Raw genomic sequence first — 22,394 nt, forward strand, 5'->3', positions numbered from 1 at the left:
GAGCAACATACAAGCTCCAACACTCACAACAGCTTTCTTCAGAAAGTCTGGTCTTATAAGGGAAGGAAATGAGGAAAATATGTGTGGGAGATGGACACCTGGAATGTATAATAAATAGCTCTGCTGCCATGCATTTGACAGCCCAGCCTGCTGGAGGTCATTCATACCACCACAGCAATTTTTCAGCATTTAACCCATCCTTTCCAACCATGCATGGATGAGGGGAAATTCATACATCATGTGCCGACAGCTTTTTCCTTGCAGCTGGAGCGTTAGCTGAGGGTCCCAGGAAAGCTGCGGGTCAGAAAGGGGCAGCACTTTCCTCTGCCTGATGATGTGAGGGGCTGGCTCACTGAGGTGTATCAGACCGGTCTAATAGCTCCTTGTGAGTTTTGGGGAATGAGGCCTGAGGACCTCCTTGTGGCTGAACGGCTGAAACAACACAGATATAAAGCAGTAATAATTTGGGGGGTGGGGGGGGGAGGAAGAGAGAGGAAGGACAGTAAAGTCATGGTTCTGGTGTTTCTCATGGGCTGGCTCTGAGTGGATCCCTGCTTAACTCCAAACATCATTGTTGTCTGACTTTTTGTCTGTAGCAGGCCTGAGCAGAGGACAGTGAAAGTGAGATTAAATAGCTTCCCTCTCTCTTTTGTTCTTACTCTTTTGCCCCCTAAATTCCCTTTCCTAGTGTAGAGTATGACAGGGAGCTGAGTTGTGAAAGTCAGGACATGGCATACTTTGAATTGGCTTTTGTTGCTGTTCTTGGGGATTTAGGGTGAAGGGCTGGTAGAACACTGACTTAGCCAGTTGGGAAGCTCTAGCTCTGACTGAAAGCTGGTGCATCAGCAATGTAAGGGGCTGAAAACTACCATGTAAACACATTTCCTCCTTTATGACCTTAGAGACACTTAACCTGTAGAAGGCTATGCATCCAGCTCAGCCTGTGCTTCTCCCTTGCTCCAAAGATTAGATCCCTAGAGATGGACTGGGAGTTTCAGACATCGTCTAGGTGGGGTTGGCAAGTCTGCATGGGCACGTCCTCCTTCAAGCAGCAAACACTGTCACAGAGGAACACAAAACTCTCAGCTTTCCTTTGCTGTGAAGTAAGAAGCTCCACCAGGTTGAGCTGAGTGAGGGTGCCTGACCTGCCATGTGGCTTCATTGAGGAGATGGGCTCCCAGACCACAGCTGGACTTTGTCTGTTAGCGGGGCCTGTTTGGACACGGAGGCAGCTGGACACAGTACCTGGTGCTAGAGAGCAAGGAGAGTAGCACTGGCTGTAGAGGAGTGAGGAATGGGGACATATTGCTCGGGTCTGCCACCCCATGTGGAAAATCTGCTGGCTGTCCAAGGCAGACTCCATACAGCAACATCACTGCACCACAGTGAGTGCCTCTGGCATGTTCCTCAGCAATGAATCTGCTTTCCCTCTTCTCAGGGATAAGGCTGCTTGTTACAACAGCACAGCAGGGAGATAAGGCTGTTGGTCTGAATTGCTCTGGGGACAGATTTCCAAGGACCAAGGGCAAGGCAGTGAATTGCTTGAGGGGAAGGAGTGGGGCAGCATATGTCTTTTCCATGTGCAGCACTCTGTGATGGTGCATGAGGAATGGAAGAAGGGGCAGGTGATGGGAAGCCGGAGCGGCACCACAGACCTCACCATGCAACATTTGGACATGCAACATTCGTCCTTGGTGAGACACCAAGCTTGGTCGTGGTGATCCCATCAGACTAGCGCTCTTTTTGTACTTGTGTCCAGAGAAAGCCAAGTCCAGGTTAAAAGGTGCTTAGCCTGTTTTTCCCCAACGAGGCTGAACTCCCCATGGGGAGTGCCTCTCCCCTCCAACCTGAGCCACTGGATAGCCACAGATACCTCCTTTTGAAGGCTTGTATGGTAATGGATACTCAGAGCAATTCTCTTTGTGTCATCCCCTGCTTCTTGAGGCTGCTGCAGAGCATGGAGAAAGTCTGGGTCTGGAAGGAGGAATTGTCTATGTCAGCAGCAAATACTGGAGCTACGGCACACATCACTGCCTGTTGAGCCTGCTGCTGGGGCAGCATGAGCAGATGGATGGATGCACATGAGGAGGAGGAGGAGGAGGAGGGAAAGGAAGCAGCTAAAGAGAGATGTGGAAGAAGAGATGGTGATGAAGGCCAAAAGGAGCAGTGGGGAGTGAGAGCCTGGGTGAAGCCGCTCTGTGTGGTCCGCTATGCCCTGCAACTTTCTGGGCAGGACTGTTTGGAGTGAGGGGCTTCTAGAGGCAGGAGATCTGGGTAAACAGTATTCAAACCCAGTAGTCTATTCTGTGGAAACATTTCCACTTTTCTTACTATGCTTCTCCAAGTCAGGACCAGGAGATTCTAGCAATGAAAGAACAATTAAACTACATGCTGGCTGTGTTTGGCAGTGACTCAGTATCTGTAGAAGCAGGGAACCTCTTACGGTGTACTTCCCATGGCTCCCCAAACCTCCCTGCAAGTCTCCTTGAACACAAATGCTGTATTCCTTGATTTGAATTCTTCTACGCTCTTGATCCTTTAAGAGGGGAGGCTAAAGAGGTATCAAACCCTCCCATCCTCTGTAAGGATTCTTGGGTTTCACTGTAGTTTTGGCAGTGATTCATGGGGTAGCCTGAGGCCCCGTGATTTGGATTAGTTCAGATCTTTTCATGTCCAGAGCAGTACACTCCAGATCTTTCATTTCTGGAGGCCTGAGCACCTCCTGTCATCTTCACCAACAGATACTTGGCACTTGGACCCCAGTGATAGGGAAAAGACTGGACAAATTTCTCCAGGGTTACTTGAAAGAGGCTTCCGTGAAGAATTCAGGGAAGATGTTCCCAGGAGTCTGAATCAGGCCATGAACAAAGAGCTTTAGTCCCTTTGAACAAAATTATTTGCATCAGTCCTTGCTGAGGAGAGCATGTAGGAGCAAAGGAGAGCGTAGGTGTTATCTGCCCAGGTTCTTGGGAAGACACTCACAAATATTATTATCATGAATAGGAAGTGCCATGATAGGATGCTCTCTGGGAAAAGTAATTTTGTTCATTAATTACTTGCCTTATCTAGCAACCTTGTTCCCTTTCTCTCACTTTCTTCTTTTGTAATTTTCTTTAACATGACTGTAAGTGAATTCTGTACTGGGAAAGTTATTTTACTGCCTCCTCAGAGACAGAAGGAGAGCTTACATTACTCAGGTAGCCTTCAGCCAAATCTTCAGGGGCTATTCCATCCTTATTTGAACGCCAGTCTTTTATGGACAGATGGAAGAAGACAGTTCCAGACTGAATCCTGTGATTTCTTTCGTGTAGACCACCTCGGTGCTCTGCATTGACGATAGTTCACGTGTAAGCCTTTGGCTGGAGCTCTGCCTGCTGCTCACGAATCTGTGCTCTGCGATTCTCTCCCTGCCTTTAGCTTCCAGGCTTGTGCTATGCCTGGTTAGTTCAGAAACAAAGGAGTCAGAGGGCTGAGATTTAAAGAACAATATAGCAGAGACCCTGCAGCTTCTGAGATGTGCTTTCCTTGTATTTTTGCCCCTTACAGGAGGTTGGAAAGGGTCATTGGATGAAGGCAGGAGATTCCAGTGCTCCAATATGTCAAACCTGCTTGTTGGCTTTTTGTTGGTGCCACTTCTACAATGGGGAGGAGGTTTCTTACAGGGTCCAGTGTGGATGCTGCTAGTTACTGCTTCAAGTGAGCTTGTAGTACCAGCTGGAAATCAACAAATACCAGAACTCTCTAGGGCAGTCTAGCTTCACACTGTGGGTTTCACTGAAAACTGATACCTAAAGTCCTGGCCACTGACTATCACTCTGATGCTGCAGAGCCGGTTGGGGCTTTTTGTTCTAGAGACCTCTCTGAGCATCGTGGCTGTCATACTGCTCTGGGAAGGGAGGAACGGGGCCTTTCTGCAACGCTGAGCAGGGCCAGCTGAGGGGCGTGTTTCCACAACACCTTCCTCAGACCTCCTCCCTCATTTCCACACTTTCCTCCCCCAGTGTGAGCAAACAATTGCCAATTCTTCATTGGAGAAAAGCTCCAAGTTTCCAGGGATTTGCATGTGAAATGTGCCTGTTCATCTCAGGCTTGAATGAGCCATCAAAATGCTCATCAAGGATCTATCCCGCGCACACACACATGCTCGCACACAATTCACTTTTCTGTGGCTGCATCCCAGGGGTGTGTGAGCCAGTGTGGTCCCTGGGCCACCTCTGAACCAGCAACCTTCATTCACAGGCTGGGGCTGAGGAGCAGGTTGCATTGGACAGGCCGACTCAGGGCTCCCCAGGCAAGATTAGCACTGACGAGACAATCTGGAAACTTGGGGAGGGGGAAGAGGGGAAGGAAAAGGGGCATGAAATCCCCCAAAGCAGGGAAAGAGGTGGGGGGTAGAATGTTGTTTATTGAGTGTTTGGCTTTGTAGGGCGGGAGATGGAGGAATAAATCCCTTGCATCCCCGCCTCCCAGGGCTCCAGGGGAGGGCTTATTCAATTGCTGTGATGGAGGGAGGAGCCCACCTGGGGACAGAGATAAGGGGCAGGCGGCAGGATTGCGGTTCTGCAGCATAAGCCAGGCGAGTTATCAGGGCAGAAACTCGGCTTCTATTACCATGCATTAGAATAGATTAGCAGGCAGAGCAATTAGCATCCTCACTCTGTTTGGCAAAGTGACAGGGCCGGTGGCAGGCATGAGGCACGTGGGGAAGAGGGAGCTTTGGCAGGGCAGCCTTTCCCTTCCTGAACTTCTGCCCAAGGACGGCCAGGACTTCTGTTCTTCCGTCCCTGGGTTGTCCTAGCTGGGCTACAAGCCAGACACCGAAAGGAGAAGGGATGGGAGCTAGTTTTGGGTAGTGGTTTGAAGCTTGGTGCCTTGTGGTCCCTGAAAAACTGCTCTAGGGAGACACAGAGCTCCATAGAGTAGATTTCAGCTTCCTGACAACACCTGAATTCTTGAGTTATCTTTTGCATGTCTCTTAGAGATAATCCACGATCTCCTTGGTTCCTAGATGCTGCAGGCTGAGAAACCACTGCTCTGGCTCACCAAGTCTGTCGTGATGGCCTTTGGTCTTTCTTTCCCAGCCTAGTCTTTCATGTCCAAAGAGAAGGTTTCTTGGAGAGGACAGCATGTTTGTGGTTAGCACCACAGACTAAAGCAAGGGTCCAGTTCCTTCATTGGTCTTCTGAAACACTTAATCCTTCCTCATGAAAGAAATCAGAGCAGTGGTGTCTCCTTCCTACCTTGTCATACTTTCCAAGTGACTGTCAGGTCATGTCTAAGCTGTGCTAAGCTCATTATGGCCCTGGATAGAGATGGAGTTGCTAGAAAAGTCAGCCCTTTTCTCATTGTCAGGCCGGATTTCCCAGGAATGGTTCTTTGCAATATCTCACCTCAGATTTGTCCCTCTTTTCCTGCAGCATCTCCTGCCTTTCTATACTAAATGGAGTATCCTAGGAAATGAATAAGTTTAACTCATTCATGCCGGAGAAGCTAGATTCTACCTACTCTCTAGCAGGGATTGTGGGCAACCTGGAGGCCAGAAAGAATAGTCTGGGGGGGATGACTATTCCCCACTTTACCACATGAAGTTTAAGGTCAGTGATGGCTATGTCTCGACATTTATGGCAATCCTACTCTTAGGACCCTGAGGGAACCTGGAAATGTCAAAACATTGCTAAAACTGACCTTAAACTTTGCATGCAAGTGGAATTGAATCTCCTTCCTTTTCTTGACTCTAGCCAGAAAATTGCTTCAGTTCCAGTGGAAGGAAAGGCAAATTTCAGCTGCTCCCTCCTTCCCCAGCCTTGTTCTCTCCTTGTGATACAGTGATCTCCAGAGAGACAAAGCTGGCTGTACAGGCTGGTCAGACTTTGTCTAGAAGGGGTCCTTCATTGTGTCCCCATTTCTCTTTAATTGATCTATTCCTATCTCTTCCTCCTTTCCAATTGGGAAACCAAAATCTTTCCCTTAAATAAAGGAAGTGGTGATATCACATCACATCCTGAAAGAAGAAGGACCCAAGTAATGAGCCTGATTCAGATTGCCACATTCAAACAGCTTTAACCTCCAGAGCCTTTCAGAGCTGCATTTCTCTCTGTGTCTTGTAGTCCCATTTCCAGATTTCTATCCCCAGCGCTGGCTGAAAACGCCACGAGGAGAGTTGCACTTGGCTTCCGCTGAGCTCCCTCTGCTGACCATCTTGCAAAAGGCATCTCTGACCTACCTGGTTCGCATTCGAGTAGACACCGCCTCCTGCCTTTGAGCAAGGACTTTGGGCAGAGTTGGGACACGAAATCCAAGACGGTGGCCTGGGGAACCTCGAAAGACTGCTCTTGGTTTGCAGTGTTGTCCCGCTGTGGATGGCTCTTGTAATCCACCTTCCTCTTCGGCCTGATGGGAACTTTGTCACCACAACTGTAAAGAGCCATCCTCAGCCACCAGCTCCCTGTGCTCGTTTGGGGAATGTGACCCTTTGCCAGGAGTTGCCTGGCTTTGTTCAGAGAGTGGAAAACCCAGATGAGGTAGCGAGGCCAGAAGTGCTCTGTGTCTACCTATTACTTTCCAGGCAGTATAGCTTGCCCCCACTTTACCGGGGATGCACATCAAGCCAAAAGTGTTGGCGTGGTGAAAAGACTGTAGACTTTGAGGAACAGTGATCCTTTCTGTTGTTTCATTCTGGAGGAAGTGCCCCTTTTCCTCTGGGACAAGGACAGCTGTTCACTGCACTATGCCCATTCTCCCGCTAGATTTCAGATTTCCAATTTGTTGGTCTGTGCTGAGCTGGGACGTTTGGGAGTCTCCTCAGTTAAACTTTTTGCCAACCACCTGCAAATGCAGCCTGCCTCTCTCCAGGCTCTGCCTGGACTGGGAAATCTCTGATATCTTCTTGGAGAGGAAGTGAGGAAAGGAGTGAAAAATCATGACATCTTGCTGCTCTCTTGCTCTAGAGTGGCTGGGACCATCTGTGTTTCTCAGTCCAGGGACAGAGACAGTACTTTGATTTGAGACCTAAATAAGATTTCCCTGAAAGTTTCCCTTCATCCTTTCTATCCTTGACCATGGGAATTTTCCTGAACTTTCTCCTCTGATGGATCTACCCAACACGCCTGGGCTAAACCATCACTTCAATTGACAAATGGGTCAGATCATGAAGGGGTGGCAGCACCTGTGGCTCTGAGCATATAGGTGTTAACAGTATCCCTGCACGGCTCTGTCCAGACAGACAGTCTGCGATGTGTGAGCTGGTTGCAGGTCCCTAACTTCCTCCCCTCTCCGTGTCCTCATCCCTCCTCTCCACTCAGGGCCATTTTCTCTTTCCCCATATGCTATTCCCTCTTGGAGTGGGCATGAGAGGATTAGGATAAAGACAGATGACATTCCTGGTGAAGACAGTCTAGGAGAGAGACAGCCTGAGGAGAAGAAGGTAGGACCAAAAGACAGGGCAAATTTAAGGGCACGAGCGGAAAAGCATGGGCAACAGTGTCCAAGCTGAAAACACAGAACTGGGAAGGGGAAAGCAGTATCTGCCAAGGCAGCATCTCCATCTTGCAGCTGAAGGAAGGCTGAGAATGATAATGTGGCCACACGTTGGAGGATGAGGCTTGGGGGCGAAGACCCCTCTGCAGGAGCTGAGGACCCTGGCGCGAGTGACCCCACTACAACAAAAGGCCCCATAACAAATGGGCTGGAGGATGCCAGTGCAGAGCCTGTGTCCCATCAGATCGGGTCGGGAGCCACTCAGCCATCCGGCCCTGCTGGTCTGTCCTTGCTGGTATGAACAGGGTGTACAACAGCTCCCTGATCCCACTCGGCACTCTCAAGGTTATCAGCTCTGGAGGGAAGGTGTAAGGAAGAGGTGGTTGTGATTAATCTGTCAAAGGGCGAGTGAATTTGTCTCCTGCAGGAAATGTCACTGTTTAGAATCAGAAAAGAAAGCTGAAATGTCAAAACCTTTTGCAAAACAGCAATGCCTGTAAATTACCCATTTGGAGATAGTAGAAGGGTTTCATTTTGGTTTGCTGAACTGACCCACACCATTTAGCTGTCTCTCACTCTGCTCCCTCTCCTTAACGTTGAGGTGAGATGCTTCATTTCCCTCTTCTTCCCTGTGAGCGCACCTCCCTGGCCAGACTACAAATTTTGCAATGCAAGAGCAGGGGAAAGGTGACTGCGGTGCATCAAATGGCAAGGCTCCCCCCTGCAAAAAAAATTGTTTGGAACTTATGGCTGAGAATTCCTTTTTTTTTTTTTTTTTAATGGTAACATATGCCTTTTTTCGGAATAAAATTGTGTATAGTGTGCAACTGCAATTTGTAAAAAAAAAAAAAAATCCCTCTGTTCTGAGCAGAAATTTCTGATCAGATCCAGTCAAAACTCTTTTGTCTTGGAAAATTGTTTTAATTAAAAGCAATTAGCAGAATGTTTCTCTTCTCTTGCCAGAAAACTGGCAATTGATTTTTCTTATTATTTTCATCTCACTTCAGAAAAGTTGGGTATTTTAGTCAGCTTCTGGTAAAATTAAAAAAAGAAAACAAAGAATCAAAATCTTTTGCTGTTTCATTATCTGTGAATATAAGCAAGAAATCCTCAATCAGCGCTGTACTCTGTGGGTTTTGTTTTGTTTTTTTTTTTTGCCTGCAGTTCCCCCCCCCCCCCAAAAAAAAAAAATCAGACTTACAGCAACTTCCTTCTTGGTTGGATGAACCTGAGGCTTTCTCTTCGCAGGACTATCTGTTTCTGTCTATTTTGTCCACTCAGGGTGTCAATTAGTTTCCTCTCCAGCAGGGCCCACCAGATCTGGCTAATGGTGTGAATTAGCAGAACAACTCCCCACCTCGCCACGAGGCCTGACAGCCTTGGGCTGTGACACAGCAGCCTCACCGCTTGGTGAGACCCCCTGCCAGCACAGAGCCTGCAGCCGAACACCATGTACCCAACAAGCCCGAACGAGGAAAGAAACTCACTGTAGGATCTTATGAGGGTTTCGAATGTCTTGGAAAATAATTGCCACTAGAAGGGCCAGGCACAAAGGCCGCTGTGCCTTTTAAGTACATTTAATTTGTCATCACAAACGATACGGAATGGCGGTTTGTGGTGAGAAATGAGCGTGCGAGAAAAGGCTGTAGCTCAGGGATGGGGAAGGACTTTGCTGAGCTCTGCTCCCTGCAGGTGCTGCGATGAGAGCCACTTTCCAATCGTTAGTCCAGATCCCCATCAGGTCTGGATGCCAGAGGCACAGCTCCGAGGCAGGAGGAAAGGGAGATGCAATGCTCAGAACAAAGGTGTATGGGAGAAGCTCCCTTGGGCCAACCAGCAGGATGGGGACGAGGGTCTGTAGGACCGTATGGGGAAGGTGCAGCAAGGATCAGGACCCCACTATGCTGGGCTTAGAAGAAAAAAGATAGCCAAAAGTAGGTCAACAGGCTGACAAATATAGGTCACGGGGGTTTTTTTTGTTTGCTTGTTTGTGGTTTTTTTCTGCAGCTAGATGATGGAGGTATGTCTTCACTGAGAGGCAAAGTGGAGGGTAAGCAGGCTAAGCCCCATGACAGACATTCACATAACAGGCTGGCAGTTCTGCAGTAGCACGGTCTGCACCTCTCCACGCTGTACTTAGCAAAATCACGGAGCTTGCCAATGGAAGAGTATCCCCACTTAACCCTTCTTGCACCTGGGTTATCCAGGTGCATTGAGAGTTTGGGTGTGCGCTGAGGCTCATCCCCTCGGACATATCTGGAGTTCAGATTAACCCTCCTAACACCGGGCACTTAGGAACAAACCCTGGAGGTGGTGGAGTAAGTCTGGACTTGGCCTGCACTGCCCTGGCAAGGTAGAAGAGCCCTTAGTGCCTCATTGCACAGGTGGAATAGCTCACCTCGTACCACCAATGTCTGCAGAACGAGGCCGCAGCAGGTTGCTCCAGCTCCCTGATGACAGACCTGTGATTTAACTCTGATCTCTCTTTAGTCCCGAACCAGGGCCTTCACCTCATCCTCAGGAGGCCTGGGCCTTTCTCTGGTCTCTAACATGCACGTCTGTGCTCCCTTTTCCTTCTCTGAGTGGGAATGTCTCAACATTCCCTCAACAACAGAGAGGTGTCGTGAAGATTAATTAGCTGCAGGCAAAGCCCTTTGGGATCCTTGGATGAAAGATGCCACAGAAGCACAAAGTATTAATTTAACATTATTAAAATAATTGGTTAGTGGATAGTGAACAGAGGGTTAGTGTTAGCGATATTTATTCTTAATGCAAGATGAGCAGGAAATGGGATTCCTCATGGTTCAGTGGTAAGACCGGTTTCCTGGTATTTGTACTAATGGTTTAGACAGAGGCAGGACAATTGTGGTTGTTAAAGATGCAGCTGATAATGAAATAGCAGGTGTTATTAAGACATACAGAGAAGTGCCATGTCTACACCATAATCTTATGCAAATAAGTTCAGGGGTGGTACAGGCTGTTTTAGGTGTCTTAAATGTAATGTGATGCCACTGGGTGGGAGTTACATGCAAGCTAATTATAGCATGAATAGCATTGAATTAGATTATATGGCGGTGGAAAGTGATCTCGGCATATTGACAGAGCCAGTGTGTTAGAATTACTGATATTTTATTAAAGGGAAACAATTATTGGCAGTAGAAGGTGTATTTCAGCATAAGCAGTAATAGAGAGGGCATCAGCTGCACCAGATGAGAGTATAGCAGAGTCATAGTGATTGCTCAGGGCCCAAAATACATGCTGTTTCTCAGAAGAGAGCATAGAAATGATTAGGCAGGTTGTTTTTTGTCAGCTGGCCTATTTCATTATCCCTCTCATAGTCCAGCTGCAGGGTGCTGGCAGCCGCCATCCAGGGGACCACCTTTTACGAGGGATAGTTGTATCTGGAGGCATTTGTTTACTAAAAAGTCCCATCTGCCTTTATTTACAACTTGCTGAACCTCATTTTTTGGGGCTCTGATGTCCCCTCGGGCTGGCTGCCTTCGGTGGCTGGGGGTTTTGCTGTGTTTTGGTCTGTATGTTGGCTGACACCATTCATTTCTGAGACTGATTCAAGAGGATGATACCTTGCTCTGCTGAGAAACCCAACGGAAGGTGGCTCCATCCCTTTAATCTTGATTTATGCAGGGGCTGGGATCAGTTACCTGGGATCAGTCACACTCCTAGCTCAAGGAGGGGGTCTGTGATGTTGCTCTGAGGACCTGAACCTTGCCAGTGACCCGGTTCAGGCTGGGCTCGGTTTGGGTCTGCTTGGCAGAACTCCTCCGTAGTCAGATTTGGGCAGCAGGCACATTTATTTTGTCTTAGTTTTAAATCGAGAAATTGAATTCAAAAAATCAGACAGGGAGAATGTATGCAAAGTGAAAAGTTAGCAAGTGGCAGAATTAAGGTCACCTATGGAAAAAAAAGAATAATAATATGTGATCCTGTAATTAAAGTCTAGCTCACAATGCATCAGTGCAGGGAGCAGATTGAAGAATGCAGAAGCTGCTTTCAACCTGGCAGTACCTAATTTCTGAGTGCCTGATACTGCAACCTTAACATTATACTCAAAGCAAAGCTTACTTTGGGTTGTTTTTTTAATTATTTCATTATTTGTATGACAATATGCCTTACGACCGATATCAGGGCTGTAAGGTATGTCAGACAAATACAGAGTGAGTCTTTGGTCCAAAGAGTTGTATCCTTTAAATCCATACGACCAGTAAGCAACAGGATAGGATGCCGACAAACATAATACAGCTCAGTGAGCTGGGGATATAAACCAGGTTCCTTAATGCTCATCATACTCCTGTGTGTTGTTCCTCCTGTACAAATGCCAGGTATGTTTGAGCATCAGAGAGCAGAAGCCATGCAAACTGTGCTGCTACACTAGAACTGAGTCTGGGTAGCTGCCCATTTAATTTTAGAAGATCCAGACGTTTCTGCTACGCTGCAGTTTGAGGAAATAAATGGGAGGTGGCTGGACTTTTTGAAGAATTCAGGCACTTGTTTTTTCATATCAAGCCCAAAAGGGTTTTCTTCCAAGCTATTCTCAAGGGAGGAATTTCCTCACCCTGCAGAGCTTTGTTGGTATTGCTGCACCTATTTGTTTTACGAAAGTGCTTGCAAAAATCTCAGGTCAGCATTTTGCCTTGGCTTTCATTCTGTGATAGAAGACCTACAGTTCTGAGAGCAGTTAATAGGCTATCCTTCTAGCCCTCTGGAGACTGTACATTTAAAATTCCTGATCCAATATGTGGCAGCGCTAAAGGAGACTAATGGGATGAGGACTCCCAGAGAGTGGAGAGAGGGAGTTGCAATGCTGCTCTCGAGCTCTCAGATCTGCAAAGCAAACTAGGGGTCTGCTGCGAATGGCTGAGATTGCCCTTTTGATTCCTGGAAATAGAAAATTTTCCTGTTCCAGGAAGATGGAGCAGTTTGAGTTTGAAATTGGGACCTTAATTTCATCTGGTTCAGTCACTAAAGAGAAGGCAAGCCCTAAAGTCTTAGACCAGACCCCAGACTCTGTAACGTTGAGGCTCAGCAGTGTATCAGTTTTTCTTTGGACTCAAACGAAGGTCCAAAGAAATTTATTGCCTTAGGTCGCCATTTGCAAATCCCCATGCATAGGGGCACAAGCTCTGCTCCAGGGAGCAAGGACTCTGAGGGGTGATCCTGGAGCTAATCCCCCCAACGGCCCCTGCACACTCTCAGAACCAAAGAATTCAAAGTCTGGGAGTGGCTGAATAATTTAACATCTGCACTTAGGCTTTATAGCTGATTTTAATGGGGGGTAATAGCACTGCTAATAACAAAATCCATTGAAGACACCCTGTGCAAGTCCATAACATTAGCTTAATGGCAAAAGGTAATTGGCATGCAGTTGGAGCTGTCCTTTTGTATTAACCCATGGATTCCTAGGCAGACATCTTCCTTGAAGCTGTGGCCTCAGCAGTGCACGTGGAGTAAAATATATATATGTCTTTTATGCTAAGTAAATGCAAATCTGGATTAAAACAGGGCACACCATTACCAGTTCACATTGCTGTTCTGCCTTTACACCCTGCAGAGAAGACCAGAGACAGTGAAAGCTGCTGAAAGCACTGATAACAATTAATGATTGTTTTAATCTTTGAAGGCTTGTTCTACTCACGTGCCATATATCTACCACTTCCACTGGAGCATCTCCAGAGCTGTGCATCCTACCCAAGGGTTGAGGCTTTCAGTCCATACCCCTCGTCTTTCACGGTGTGCTTGCCACCATTAAGCCTCCTGTAATAGCCCGCGGCCCGTCAGCACTGGAGTCAGAGAGCTCCGGGGTGTGACTGTGAAAGCTTCCAAGTCAATGCCGTGCCAAAGGGTGCAGTGTTGACTTCCCACCCTCAATGATTGCTCCTTCCATGTCCCAGGGCCACCTTCACCCTCCCAGCCAGGCTTCGTGTTAACCCTGCCCCTCTCTGTTCCCATTTGCTCAGGTGCACGAGGAAGGAGCGGTGTGAGCGCTCCAGCGAGCCTCGGAGATTTGCCTCGGAGATGAAGCAGTGTGTCCGGCTTACCGTGCATCCCAACAACATCTCTGTCTCCCAGTACAACGTACTGGTAAGGAATGTTAATCCCCACCGCTATCCCTTCCCACCCCACAGGTTTAGTCTGCCCATGCAGTCAGTCTGATGGCCCCAGGCATGTGTTACTTGGATTCAGCAGGAGGGAGAAGGATGCGCAGTTCAAAGCCAGGAAGTTCTCCAGAGGCCAATAACTTTCCCCACACGCAGAAAGATTTTCCGTGGGAGGACATTTGGGCTTTGGTTATCCTCTCACTAGAAGTGGGGAAAGAGGCTTCTCTATTTTGTTTGAGGAGCTGAGGCCAACTCCAAAGGGCCTCCACACTCTGGAAGTGTTATGTGCACACAGTGCAGATGTTTACTTCCTTGGGAGAGGGATTTGTGAATGGCTGGACATGGGCTTTAGGCAAGGGACATCATCGAGGTTAGAACTGACCCTGCAGAAGGAGGACAAGTGAGGGACACCATGAGTTATTTCAATAAGATCTAATTTCCCATTGCCTTGGTTGGAAGTGTCTTCTTAAGCTACCAACAACTTCATTCTGCTGCAGCTCCAGCACTGAGCACACAGAGCAGAAAGGTAGGCTAAGGCTGCCAAGGTCCATGCTATGTCATGTGACCTTCTTCAGTGCAAGGTTTAGCCTTTATGGCCAAGAGTTGTTCAAGTCAGCAGCTGGTCTACCACACAGTGAGTGATGGTAAAAGTGATGGTAAAAGTGATCCTGACCCTTTTTCTTGCTTGAGGCAAGAAATCACTGCGGAAGGTCTAGGAAGCTCTTAGCTTCTCTCCCAGCTCATGACAGCAGCAGCAAATGCAGTGAGATCTTTGTACCCTCTGAGAACAAGGTAGGGATCCATTTCATCCAGTCTACCAAGGCTCTAGCCTTTTGGCCATACTAGTTTGGGCTGGAATTGGACTGATAACTTGGACCTTGAAAGCTCCATTTCCGGGGGAGTTGATCCCTAGCCCCACATCCTGAAGTCTAAATGGTACTACTACTCAAGGTGCAGCTGTCAGACACCTTCCAGGTGATGTTTTCTGGAGGAGTGCTAGGTTTTAGTCAGTGCTAATGAAATCAGACTTTCAAAGCCTGCATGTCCAATCATTGCTGCTTTGTTTCAGCCTCTTAACTTTGCTGTGACTTAACTTTCCTAGGCTTCAAACAAAACTGATCTGAGACATCCTAAATCCTTTGTTCTTCTGGGAGTTCAAGGTTTCCTTTTCTTATTCTCTCAGTAGTCTTTGAATTCTTTTATGTGAGAATAAATCCTGGGGGACTAGCTGGCTCAGGGCAATTGAAATTGATAACAGAACAAAAGACCTTTACCTCTAGGTTACTCTGGCAGGGCAAGCCAACCCTGAGCTGCTAAGATCAGAAGCTGCCAGCGTATGACTTTTGCCCAACAGTCTGCATGAAAATTGCCACGGGAATCTCAGCCCAGTCCTGGATGGACTAATGTCCCCGCTCATTCACAATCACTGTGCCAAGAGGGGAGCACCAACGATTGAATGACTGGTAGTGTCCTTGTGTGGTCTCACTTGGGTTCTAACTGAGAGACAACAATGTCAAGTGTTTGCCTATAGAGGTAGAGAAGATATCTGTGTGGCCAGCTAGTCCTTTAACTTTTGGACACCGACATTGACTTGGAGAGCTGTATCTGAGACTTTTCAGTCCACAGCTGCTACTCTGGGATCTCTGAGAAGACATATTTGCTGAGGGGAGGCTCTGTTCTTCCCTCACTGCAGCAACTCCGGAACAGGTATGCGGGATGTAAGATTTCTTGTCTGCTCAAGATGAGCATTGGCTCGTGAGCTTTGTGGCCAAGCTCTACCAGTCTATCTGCTGGTGTCATCCTCAGGGTGGCATACCTGTATTCTGTATTTGTCGTGCTCAAAGAGAGAGATTTATCAAAGAGAACTGTTTCCCTTTCTCCACTGCTAACAGTGTATTCAAGAGAAGGAAGAAACAAGAAAGGGGCAACCATTTGACAGGAGAGTTTTGAACTGCCTAAATGCTAATTTTGTTCAAGTACCCAAAGCTTTCTCCTGCTTCCCATCCAAGAGACAAAATTACCTTTCCCATTGCTGTTCCCATTGCCAGGAACTGAACATACTCATGAAAGGGCTTTATGTCGCTTAGTTATCTGCTCAGCCTTTCTCCCTCATGGCGCCTAGCATTGAGGAATAGCCCCCAAGTCTTTTCCAAGTGAGGAAAATGCAATGTGGGGAAGCAGTAAGCAAGAGTTATGTTACCCGTAATCCCCTGCTTTAGCACCTGGACTGACCTCCTCTGTTCTTTGTGCTGATAGACACAACACTTCAGCATGCACTATGTCTCCTTTCAGTGGCCGTCACCTCAGATGGGGCTTCAGCTAGCTCACGGAGTAGGCAAGTGTGAAAAGAAGCCAAATTTGTGCCTGTTTCTAGTGACTGCCTCTAGTGGTTGGTGGCAATAACCCTAAATTTATACTACTAGGTCATCAGCAGTTGCTAGAAGTACCCAGTAATGCCTCTCTCTGCCTTTGGTCATGGGGTATCTTTGTTCACAGGTGGGTTAGGCAGGACCCTCAGTGCTGGAAAGCAGTGGTGCAGGGCCTTATCTGGTCTGGGAAGACAGCAGCATGAAGGCCCTTTGCTAGAGCATGAACATGGTGGAAACCAGTTGCGCAATTCCTTTCTTTAATGACCATGGGTAATGACATGGTAAAGCTGGTGAGGGTCGTAAACTCAAAAATAGCTAGGAATTTGTCCTTCACAGCTTTTGTTGTTATTATTATTTATGATACCCCAATACAGCACATGCCCAGGGCCAATTTCTTCCTCGGTGGGATGGGCAGGAGAGAGGCAGTGAAATTGCTGTGCCTCTAGAGACAGTGGTTTTGTGTGGTGGACCGAAGGCTGTAACTAGACTCTCCTTATGCAGGAACTTGGTGACAGAGCGCTCCCCCCATCTGCTGATGCTAGGAGAGCAGGCCGTAGAGAGTTAGACTGGAGCGCTACAGTTTCTCTGTAGTCTGCAGAGTGCCTCTTGTGAGTAGCAGTCACCTTCCTCAGAAACCGCGTGCCTTGGGGTCAGCAAAGCCCCAGTCTTCACAGCTGGCTCCAAAGACTCCCCGTCTAACCTTACACTTGCATGACAGATAACGAGCACTCCTTCCCCTCCACTGACCCAGCCAGCACTGGGACGCAGTGCAGTTGTCCCCGCATAGTCACCTACCACCTGTGTTGGCATCGGCATTTCATCTTTCCCCTCCACACACGTCCCTCTCCTGAATTGCTGCTTTCTGTTGAAGGAGGATGCTCTGTCTAGCAAGAGGCTCTTTGTCCAACCTCTCCAGTGTAATTCTCTCCTGCTTGCCCAGCTCTGTCGTTCAGCTCAGTATTCTCTCTCTCTCTCTCTGTCTTTTCTTTTTTTTTTCTATCTCTTCTTCCCTCCTTCCATCTTTGCTTGCAGCTAGTCTTGGAGACCTACAATGTCCCTGAGCTGTCAGCGGGAGTTAACTGCACCTTTGAGGACCTGTCAGAGATGGATGGCTTGGTGGTGGGCAGTCAGATCCAGTGCATCTCACCAGCTGCCAAAGAGGTGCCCCAGATCATCACAGAGAATGGTGGGTATCTCAAAGCTTCCCCATTTGCATAATTTCTCTCCCCCTTCCTCACTCCACTCCCATACATCTCAGCTGCCACTTGCTCGAGAAGCAGAGTTTGGCTTACAGGAGCCTGAGGATGGGTCAGTGCAAAGCACAGGGGTAGGTGTGATGCTGTGTTGGTGCTCACTGCTAGAGCAGCACAGCAGCGCGCTGTAGCACGTGTGCTGAGTGTGAGCATGTTTGTGTGTGTATGTGTGCATACGTGTGCCAGCAGTAAGCTGGGATATCAGTACCTGCATTAAGGTGTGTACGTGTGTGATGGTATGTGTTTTCAGACTGCAACCGAGTGGCAATTGCATATATCTTGCAAAGACATGAGACTAGAGCAGTGTCTTTGGAAGTGTTTTGCCCAGGCTGTTGTTATGCGACCCAAGGGAGCAGGCTGTAAATGCTCTCAGTACTTCCTATATATCCCGTCCTGTGTAGAAGCCAGAAAGTCCTGCAGATCTGAATGATCCCCCCTGCAGTTTCATCCTGCTCCTCCCAGCTACAGGTCTGAATGCTCAGTTTCTTGTCTCGGTCCCACACCTTTACTTCCTTCAGCTGTTCCCAGTCTGTTTGTTACTGGCTCTCTCCCAAAATGATCCAAGGTGGAAATATCTCATTTCAAGGATGGACCCCTCCCCACCAGCTCTCTGCTCCTTTTTGCTTCCCTTTTCTAAATACTTTTGCATTTGAGGCTCTCTGGAGGCACTTACTGTAAAGACATCAACACTGTTGATTGCCACAAGAGACATGTAGAGTATGCTGCCATTTTTGTCCTTGGCTTCTTGTGCATTTTTGCTGTAAAGTTAGGCACTGACAACCCTCTTAGGCCACGAAAGAAGTGACACAAATGGTAATTATTATAGCTGTGCTCTCCCCAAGCCACACACAGTAGCATGTGCGCTCTCTGTTACAGTCCCAGAGCAGGAAAATGTATCTACGCACCCAAAAGGCTGCTACCGTCCTCGGGGCTCCATGAGTCGTAAGTCACACTTGCCTACCAAGACAGAAGCCAGGAATCATTTCCTTGGTGTGGACGTCTGTCCAAGGCTGGGATATAAATGACCAGAAAACAAAAATAGTGATGGAAACTGGAGGCAGGACAGCAGGGAGAGATTTATGTGGAGCAGGGTTTCCAGAGAAGCTGGGCACCTGCGGCTTGTATCAACTTCAGCAGCTGGTGCTCTGCATCTCTGCAAAGACCAGGTCCTCCATGCATAGTGCCAGAGGCTGGATTTGAACCAAGGGATGTGTGGCTCTGTAGCGTGTCTGATCCCTGGAGCCATCCAGTCCTCAGATCCTGTTTTAAAACATACACAAGATGTTGGCAAAGTTGTTAAATACGAAGCAGATAACAGAGCTGTCAAAGCCGGCAGTAGCAGATGGGCAGCAGAGTCGAGCACTGGCAGCAAAATGTGTTTAGTCAAGTGTGTGTGGTGTGTACGTGTGTGTGTGTGCATGTGTATGTGTGCGCTTGTAGGTGGGTGGGTGCACATGCGGGTGCATGCTGAGATTAATTGTCAAGTTTGCTTTGGCCTGATTGATTAATGAATCTTTCAGCTGAGGAGGAAAATAATAGAGGTGAAAGGGCCAACCAGGCCAAAGTCTTGAATTAAACATGGGTTCCTTCCTCACCAAATTACTGCAATTAATATGCCCAGTTACTACCAACAGCTGATGGGCTTTGGGATTTTGAACAGGGCCTTTGGCACTGGGGGAAGTGCTGACAGTTAACTGCCCAGAGTGGGAGCGGTGGGAAAGGGACACGGAGAGAATGAGGAGAAGATATTTAGGAGCTGAGGGAGAGGTTTTGCTGTGTATGGGTTTGCTATGGAAATAGAAAGGTCCTTCTAGATGGGCAGTGGCTTGTGGGCTTCTTATGCTGAGCTGGATTGTTTGTACCCAAAGGCCGGGGAGAATACGTCGTTACTCAAAGGAACAACTCACATGGGAATCTCCCTGTTCATCAGCATTTCTCAGTGTGCAGCCAGGGACCCCCTATCCTGTACTCACTGTAATGGTATTTATCCAAGGCAACTTCCTCACTGGAGCATTCTTCATCTTGCTTTTCCCAAGGGATTACCTCTCTTTGGAGGCAGGATATGAAGGTGGCTTTCTCCATGAATGGCTATCCTGGGTATTGGGCCCTATTCAAAGACAATGAGTAAGGAGGGTGACAAGAAAGTAAATCTTTCTGTACCCCTTTGCACCTCTTTAAGGAAGCAGGTACATTTCTCTCTCAGGCAGTGTATGCACAGGACACCAACGCTTTGGGCCAGAAGTAAAATCCTCCTCTTCCTTCTGGGGACATTAAATGAACCTGCAGCAATGACAATCTACAAGAACAGTGTTTCATTCTGATGGCTTCCTTATTCCAGGTGTCTCCTCCTTTCTTTGAGATTAGCTCTCGTACTTGCCGACTTCATTTATCATAGTTTTGAAGTTAGTGAGGAATGGCTAAGACCTGTTGGCATCATGAAGCCCAGAATCTGCTCCCAGGTAGAACTTCCAATGGTGAAGATTTATTCCATCACCCCAGTCCCATGAGAGACATAGACGTACTTCATGTTGGAAAATTGTGCTATAGAAGTCTTACTGAGTACCCTACACCCGTGGAGGATAGGCTAGCCAAGGTACCATAGGCCAGCTGCCAGTACAGGTTGATGTCATGGCCAGTAGCGCTTAACTGGGCTAGCAAGGTAGTCACACTGATGCATCTAATTTTTTCCCAGGAGACCATCACATCGTCCAGCTCCAGCTTAAGTCCAAGGAAACGGGTATGACTTTTGCCAGCACGAGCTTCGTCTTCTACAACTGCAGCGTCCACAACTCGTAGGTTCATTTCTTCTGATACCTGCTTCCCATCCCAACCCTGGATCTGCTGCAGAACCTGCTGACTAAAGCATGTATCCCCCAGGCAGCTGGTTAGGTGTGGAGGAGGCCAGCGGTCAGGGTCTTTTGGGTGGTGGTGAGCACTTTGGGTCCCTCTTCGGAAGATCAAGAGCAGTATATCACGCACTTCAATCATGACCTCAGCAAATGACTCCCTCGTCTCCCTGTTAAGCAGTAGCTGGTGGAAAACTGGGTCCTGCCCACACACGTACACCAACAACCTTCATTCAACCCTCAGTCCCACTGGTAGAAGCCTGCCCCAGGCACTTAGCATGTGTATGGGCCCTCAGATCTGGAAAGCCAGGAGTTACCGGTTTTCTTGTGTGACGTGAACTCTGAACGGGGAACACTTAGCTGATTCCCATCTTTTCCTTGTGAGCTCCTTTTCTGCACTGCATCCCACCCTGCCTCGTCAGAGAGAGCCTGCCAAGGCAGAAAGGTGCTCTTCCAGTGGGTTGAACCACCCCTGAGCAAGGCTGAGCGTCTGTGTCCCCACCACTGAGCTGTCAGCTTCCCCAGACAGCCCTCCGGAAGTGCCAAAAGGAGATAATTACTGCGGCTCAGCAATTCACAAGGAAAGGCAAATCGTATTTCCGTGTTCATGCTGCTTTGACAAACAGTGTCAGAAAGCAAGTGTGGGGAGAGAGAGAGGGAGAGATGGTGGTGTTAAATATTTATGGCATGTTTTGGTTTCTTACTTGACAAACTATAATACACTATCCATTTTTAATTTGATATATCAGAGCAAGCACTTGTTACCAATTTGAAGAACAGCTCACTGTACCAGAGCTGAAAGTGGATTGGAGTTGAGACAGATTTCACAGAGAGAGATAGGAGAGGGTGTGTTTCTGTCTGTTGGGCTCAGCCAAGCTAGACTGGATGCAGTTTCTTCACTCCTGCCCATTAGGGGGAAAAAAAAGAAAGAGAAACAGTAGCACATAAGGGCCAAAGAAAATCGCCCTCGAATCCTCTCCACTGAGCGTGCAGCAGCATGGAGCTCCCTGACAGTGAGCGACCAGGAGCTACTACCATCCAATGCTTGTTTTGTGCAAAGAGCTTGTTATGGCTCAGTTTGGTTCCTGTTGAGCAGACATCATATAACATAAAAATGTGTGATGTAGGTATAAGACAGTGCTGTAACCCAGCGAGAAGAAGTGTCTGCAGCTCTTTCCCTCCTGGTTCTGTGGGGCATGGGAGAGCAAAACTCTGTAAAAAGGAGGGAATAGTTCTTTCCTACACCCTGGGTGGGTGACTTCCTAAATATATGGTCTACAGTCTGCTTCCCAGACAGACACGACAATAGTCTTTACAACTCTGCTGAGATAAAGAAAAGAGGAACAGATATACGCAGGAGCCCCATCACTCTGGGCACAACTCATGCTAGTAAGCCTGCAGGATACAGGGAGAAAAATTCCCTGCTTTGCCCTTACTGATCTTGGTGCATCCCAGTTTGTTTCTGGCCTCTTTATAAAGTGGGAGAGTGGCCAGTCACAAGAGTGGGGAGTGGCAGCCAGATGGGATGTGTCGTGTAAAGGCCTCCTGTCCTGCTCTCCATGGGTACCGCTCCACCTGGAGAGCCTTTGCCTTGGGCACCTTCCCACAACGTGTTTGCAGCTGCCAGGGCATGGGTGCAATTCAGCCACGAGGCAATGAGGCTGTAAAAGTTTCCACCCATCCCCTGATCTTCTGGTTTTTGTTACACTCAGAATCTCGTAATAGGCAAAAAAAAAAAAAAAAAAAAAAAAAAGGACACTCCTTATGTATAAAGCCAAGAACTTATTGTTAATCTAATTAAAAGTGTTAATGGGACAACCAAAATACAAGTTATACACAAGTTATTAGTAGTAATCTAGTTACAACGATACTAATGCAGTCTAAATTATCTAATTAATATTAAAAAAAAAATCAACTCTCATTAACAATGTTACATGTAAAAATTGTTATATAAATAGCCATCCATTTTCTCTGGGGTGACACTCACATTGCCAGTGTCCCCCTTCATCCTAGTGTTAACAGGTTCAGTCTCCTCCAGCAGAATTAGGGGGAAGGTAATGCCACCAAGCTTCTTCCTCTCCAGTCATGGGTCCCCCTCGGGCTGTTTCCACCCCTCCTCTCACCACTGCCGGCTCCCTTCTGCCCAGCCCCACTGCCGGCTCCCTTCTGCCCAGCCCCAGCTCCAGCGGGAGAGTTGCCCAGCGCCCAGCCCGGGTCACACAAGGGCTGTTGTTTGCCAGGCAGGGACTGGCCAGGGGCGGCTCTGTGGGTGCTGCTGGCGGTGAGCTGAGGTCGGGCAGGCAGGAGGCCCTTGGCCACCAGACCCTCGTGATC

General features: G+C 48.0%; 1 protein-coding gene across 4 annotated transcripts in view; it reads left to right on the plus strand.

The window, feature by feature from the left end:
* PLXNA4 (plexin A4) overlaps window positions 1-22,394 on the plus strand; it is a 461,571-nt gene that overhangs the window by 325,902 nt on the left and 113,275 nt on the right. For all 4 annotated transcript variants that reach the window (XM_068953849.1, XM_068953915.1, XM_068953978.1 and 1 more), the window contains 3 exons: window positions 13,452-13,575; window positions 16,994-17,147; window positions 19,907-20,006. In XM_068953849.1, the coding sequence (XP_068809950.1) occupies window positions 13,452-13,575; window positions 16,994-17,147; window positions 19,907-20,006 (378 nt within the window). The remainder of the gene's footprint in view (window positions 1-13,451; window positions 13,576-16,993; window positions 17,148-19,906; window positions 20,007-22,394) is intronic.

Source organism: Struthio camelus, chromosome 1 (assembly GCF_040807025.1).
Source record: "Struthio camelus isolate bStrCam1 chromosome 1, bStrCam1.hap1, whole genome shotgun sequence".
NCBI classification, from domain to species: Eukaryota; Metazoa; Chordata; class Aves; order Struthioniformes; family Struthionidae; genus Struthio; species Struthio camelus.